The sequence below is a fragment of the Olea europaea genome, chromosome 18 (assembly GCF_002742605.1).
Source record: "Olea europaea var. sylvestris chromosome 18, O_europaea_v1, whole genome shotgun sequence".
Taxonomy (NCBI): Eukaryota; Viridiplantae; Streptophyta; class Magnoliopsida; order Lamiales; family Oleaceae; genus Olea; species Olea europaea.
This window is the reverse complement of record NC_036254.1, coordinates 3257262-3263215: the sequence shown is the minus strand read 5'-3', so window position 1 is coordinate 3263215 and position 5954 is coordinate 3257262. Positions and strand designations below refer to the sequence as shown.

The 5954-nt window shown below is 37.2% G+C and overlaps 1 protein-coding gene across 1 annotated transcript; it reads right to left on the bottom strand.

Moving 5' to 3' along the window:
- Nucleotides 1–1159: 1159 nt before the first annotated feature.
- On the bottom strand, nucleotides 1160–4927 carry LOC111366607 (pentatricopeptide repeat-containing protein At5g15280, mitochondrial). The gene has a single exon (XM_022987330.1). It carries the CDS (start codon nucleotides 4925–4927, stop codon nucleotides 1160–1162), a length of 3768 nt encoding a protein of 1255 aa, XP_022843098.1.
- Between the last annotated feature and the right edge of the window lie 1027 nt (nucleotides 4928–5954).

The following is a 5954-nucleotide window of genomic DNA, read 5'->3' as shown; positions in this document are numbered from 1 at the left end:
TTAGGAATCAAATAAATTAACTTTCATTTCTTGAAGAACTGAACATTTTCTAAATAAGTAACGAGACTTAAATTATTTATTTATCTATTTATTTATTCATTTCAATTGTGATGTTTATTCATATCGAGTTGAACACTTTGTCATTAAATGAAAGTTTATGGTAGATTTGATTTGTTGACTCGCCGGATAATGAGAATGCGGTTTTTCCATTTCTTCAATGTTAGGCATCAAGCCTGACAGAATAAAAATTTCTCTAACGATTGAGATCAACTACTTGATTATTAGTTGCTAATCTACCTGAAATTCACCTAGTGATATAATACCCACATCTCAAGAAACTTTTAATTTTCCAAGTGCTTCTATCCCTAACTTTCAAACCTATTTTATTGGAACATTTCCACCTTAATTGTGAGAAACTGAGCACATATTGCTTAAATCATACTAGTTAAATATGTTCAGCAGGTGGGCATGACCCTGTATGAATGTAAAGTTAGTTAAGAAATAGAAAACCTAACCATTAAAAAGGTCGATCTCATGCCACAAAGGGGTGGCCGAGTTCATGAGATCAACATTGTGACGATTTGAGATTTGCTGTTTATTTATGTTGTCCATCCAGTTACATATTGAAACATCATGAAAAATTAAAACCGATGTTAAGGTTGGAAAATTTCATCAATTTTAATTTTTCATGATGTGTCAAGTATCAATTTGCAATTGAATGGACAGCGAATCTCATCTCCATCATGACATAAGCATTTCAAACACACAAGAGCAACACCACTCCAAGCATCTAGGTCTAATCGTGGTGCCTACTTCAAGATGTGAAGTTCAAGGATTCTTAAATGTTACCTTCTGAAAAGTGAGTTGTCACAACAAAGGATATAGATAGAATTAAATGGAAAAATCTGAAAAGTGAGGTTGTGAGCCCAGAAATGCAGCACAACTGTAGCAGTAAAAAATGAGAAGTAATAGTTCCGAAGTTTGTATAATTGAACTTCTTGTGGTAATAGACAAAGTACCCCAAAACTTTACTAGTTAAAGAAAATGTATATTTACAAGTATCCATGGAAAATAGAGGGATCAATGACCTGCACGAGCTAAATTATGTGTATCAAAAAACACAGTCTGAGGCGAGAAAAACACAGATCGGTCCATTGTCTCACCCCATTTTGGTATTAGGTTTCTTCAGCGCAAATCCGAAATCGGAGAGAAGACTGGACAGAAAACCTTGAGCGTTCCTGCTCTCATCTTTCTCATTGTTGTTGCTCAAGTTACTTATAAGGGACCAATGGGTATCAAAATCAGGCGCATGGCCGTTTTCTTGCATCATTTTTAAGAGCTCAGATACCTTGCTAATATTTCTTTCGGACCGGTATTTGTCAATCACGGAGCAAAACATCTCCTTGCTCGGTGTTTCACCTAACTGGATCATGGAATAGAGCAGCTTTTCTGCTTCTACCGCTTGCCCATTTTCACTCAATCTGCAAACAAGAATGTTCCAAGTGGTTGTGCTCGGTGTTAGGTTTCTATATATCATCTCAGTATGAAAATCCAGAGCCATATCCAGGTTACGGCAATTACTGAAACCTTGGATTATATGATCAAAACTGCTAGAATCTGGAGCACTCCCCTTCTCCAACATCGTGTTTAGAAGGTCCATTGCCTTGTCCAGTCTACCATGCTGACAAAAACGCTTAATAAGATAGTCATACTTGATATTATCAGGAATCAGACCTTTTATCATCATCCTGTCCAGAAAATCGATTGCTTCACTGAGCTTGCCTCTAGTAAGAAGTGCCTCGACAATGTTATTCTGAATGGTTGAACAGTGAATCCAACCTCTTAACTCCATTTCTTGACTCAACTTCAAGGTTTTCCCCAGTTCCCCATTACCACAAAGGCAGCGGATAACCTCTCGTAAACTACGATTACTTGGCCTAAGATCTCCTTCTATCATGGCTGTCAGATACTGCAGAGAACTCAAAATATCTTTACTTCGCAAAAACCCTTGAACAACAAAATTATAAGTAACTTCATCAAATTGTAATCCTTTCTTTTGAAGTTCTTCAATTAGTGCATCCACAAGGACAGTGTTATGTGCCATGAAGAGGTAAAATATCAGAATGTTATAAAGAACAGAGTCTGGAAGGTTCCTTTCTGCAAGTAAAAGCTCTTTTAAGCTCAATGCTAAAGGAAACTTCCCTTTTGTGCACATCAAGCATACCAAATTGCGATAACTTGGTATTGAGATGCTCAATTCTTTCCTTATCATAACACCAAGCAACTCCATGATTTTCTCTAAGTTGTTTACTCGACAATACGCTTGAACCAACATGTTATAGGCCTCTGCATCTGGAACTAGCTTCATCAACAACATTTCCTTGAATAGTCTGGTCGCTTCTTCAATCTTTCCTGACTGGCAGAACCCACTCATCACAGCAAAATGGACAGAAACAAAGCTTGAAGGTTGATGTTTTAAGCATACATTTTTCAATGCGAGAGCTTTCTCAAAATTATTACTCCGACACAGCTGAGTAATCAGCAGAACAGTTACATCCAAAGGTGGAGATAAATTCTTAGCAAGTATTGTATCACAAACCTTAAAGGCTTCCTCAAACCTCTTCTCTTTACAAAACCCACTAATAAGGTTGCAGTAAACCGTCTGATCCAAGATATTGGTCTGATTTGAGAATTGTTCCACCAAACCGCAAGCAGTGGTAGTGAACCCTTCAACACAAAGCTTTTCAAGAAATGCATAAAAAGTGTCCGATATCATTTGAGGCCTGACAATCAGCAAGGTCTCGAATAGCTCCAATGCCTCATTCAACCATTTGTTTTGGCATAGGCAATCGAGAAGGACTATACCATCCTTGAACTTGGGTGTCCAATTATATTGTCGTGCAAGCAGCAAGCAATCCCTCAGGCCTCTCACGTCACCTTTATTGCACAGGTACATCAATTGGGTAGTAAATGTTTTATTCTCAATTATCTGATGCCTTTGCACCATCACATCAAAAATTATTCTAGCCCTGAAATTAAATCCATTTTTGCTATAAGTCTGAACAAGCTTATTTAAAGTTTTTTCCTCGAACTGGTAGACTGATTGAATCATTTTTTCCAAGAGGTTGTCAACAGTCTTTATGCTAAAAGGGTCTGCACAAAGCCTTTTCACTAAGTTTGAGGAGACATGTAAACAGAGTTCTTGACCCCATCTTGCCATTTCATCAATCATCATTAAAATTGAAGTATTACTTTTACCTCTGCTACCACAATTCTCGAGTATAAACGAGTTAAAATCAGGGATCATGGCACCATCAAGAACCTTTGTCATTGTTTTCTCATACTCTTCAAGATTCGTATCCAAATAAAGTCCATTCCCAAGACTATCAAAAAATTCAGCTTTAGAAAATCCCTTATCATTGTCCCTTCTTATCTTCACATCCAATGGGTTGAGCCCCAAAAGAACGAATGCTTTGTTCAGTGGGTCTTCGGATAATGAGGTTTCAATCAAGCCACGTTCAGCCATGTCACCAACTACTGCTTTCATCTCATCAAATTGCCTCTCTTTACAAAATCCAGCTATGATAACCCGCAAAGTAGACATGTCGGGAGTCACTCCCCTATCATTCATTTCATGAAGAATGTCATGGGAGTGTCTCCACATGCCTGCCTTGAAGATCCCACTCAGCAGAGCATTATAAGAATATAGATGGGGCTTCAGGCCTCTAGACAAAATCTCTAAGAAATATATGAAAGAATTTCTCAGTTTCCCTTCACGGCAACCCCAACCAATCAAGATCCCCAACGTCCTTTCATCAGGGCAGAAACCCATTTGTTCCAATTTATGCATGTACGAGCTTGCTTTCTCAACACCAAAATTTCTACATAAAGAAAATAGAATCTCGTTTCCAATCAGTACATCGGGTGCAAACCTAACTTCAGCAAAGAAACTTACTAGATCATCATAATCCTTCTTCTTACAATAACCCCTACTGATCGCATTGATAACTGAACTACTGGGTTCAATTCCAAAAGTCGCAACTTTCTTGACAAAATCTCTGGCTTCCTGAACTTTACCATCTACGCATAGCAGGCGTATAACATTCTGGAATATGCCCTCTTCCTTTATGCTCATTCCCATCCCCATCTCAAACGCATCAACAAAAACACGAAAAGCCAATTGGGTTTCATTCAATTCAATCAAATACCTGAGAAGAGCACGATAACTGGACAGGGATGGTACTAAAGACAGCCTTCTCATTCTCTCATAAATTGAAACAGCACTATCTAAATCAAAGTCCCCCACATACCCTTCAATCAAACAACTGAAAATTTCACCATCCAGCAAAATTCCTGGACTTTCGCTACTTGACAACAAGCAATCAGCTTCCCAAAACAACCCCACTTGCACAAGCATTGAAGCCATGATCTTACAAGACTGAGGAAGATGCTCAAAACCCCTATTTTCCTCACTCGCCCACTTGAAAATTCCCCATAAAGATTCAATCTTTTTAACCTCAATCTCATACTTACCAGCATCAAATTCAAAACCCTGTAATATCTCAAGAACGTCTTGAGGTTTCAACTCAGAAATTCTCCAAAATCTACGAATGGTACCAGGCGATATAGCAGATAATCTCAAAAGATAATCTTTAAACGAAGGATTGGTAAAGTTCTCACCTTTATCGGTCCTCTTATGCGAACAGTTCGATATAACTGTTTTTGCAATGCCTGCGAAATTGAGTGAGGATAAATCTCTGAGGGTATGGTTTGTTTCTGAAGATGTGGTTGGTTGACGGTTTTCAAGTAAAGTATTAGTAAAAGAAATGGGCTGTTTTGTGGTGAATTGAAAATATTGTACGGGAATACAGTGAAGCTTTTTGAATTGGGAGTTCCTTGACTGAAGAGTGAAGAAAGACTGAAGCATTGACGGTTTAGGTTCTTCTCCCCTATGTTCTTCATCCTCTTCTTCACAAATCCAGTTGAGTAATTCGGCAGATCAAATTACAGAAATTGGAGGAGGATAAGTGCAAAATTTCTGGCGACCCGGGTTTTTTTACTAGGAATTGGGCTTTACAGCAAACCCATACTATCTATTGAGCCCAGAAGTCCCGGAGCTAAACTTCATTTTTGGTGCAAAATATTGGGAGATTGAGAATTAGACCTGGTTTGAGCCCATTTTCTAGATAGATTTATGAAATATGATTTTTTATTTTATTTTTTATTTTATTGAAGAATCTATGGTTAAAAAAGTAGATTTTTTTTAATTTACTAACAAAAAATATTTCATCTCTAAGAAATGTGGTTGAAAATGAGTTTGAAAAAAATGAATTTAAAAAAATGAAATTATGAAATAAAATCAAGATATATCGATTAATGCCGTGTTTATTACAAATCAACAAGATATCTTTGTTTGGACCTTGTAATCTCATTACCACGTGCAAGACTTGAGATGAAATCGTGAAACGAAATAAAGATACATAAACCTTGTTTGATTCTCATTCTTAGAAAAAATTACATTTTTAAACAGTGTTTTGACATCATTTCAATCACACATTCTTCAATAAAATGTTGAGAATTATTGTTCAACATCAATAAATCAATGGAAGTAGAAGTTGGAATTAAATTGAAAATGGTGGCCCCGAGTGTGGCCTGTGCGCACAGGCATATAACCTTGCGGTCGCACAAGGACCTACCGAAACTTAGAAGCTCAGTTTGAGTTTAATCAAGTGACGGCATGGATTTGTACTGTGCGATCGCATGGTACAAAAAAATTCGACCGTTTGAGGTCAGTTTTTGACCGTTGTAAGTTCAATTTTGGTAACTTTTGGGTTATATTTTGGCACCATTTCGTATATGTGGCTTATGCCTATAAATAGTGGATCCATATTGAAGGCAAACACATTACAAAAATATCAATGTTCCATATTACTTCGAAAATCAAAGATCAAAAT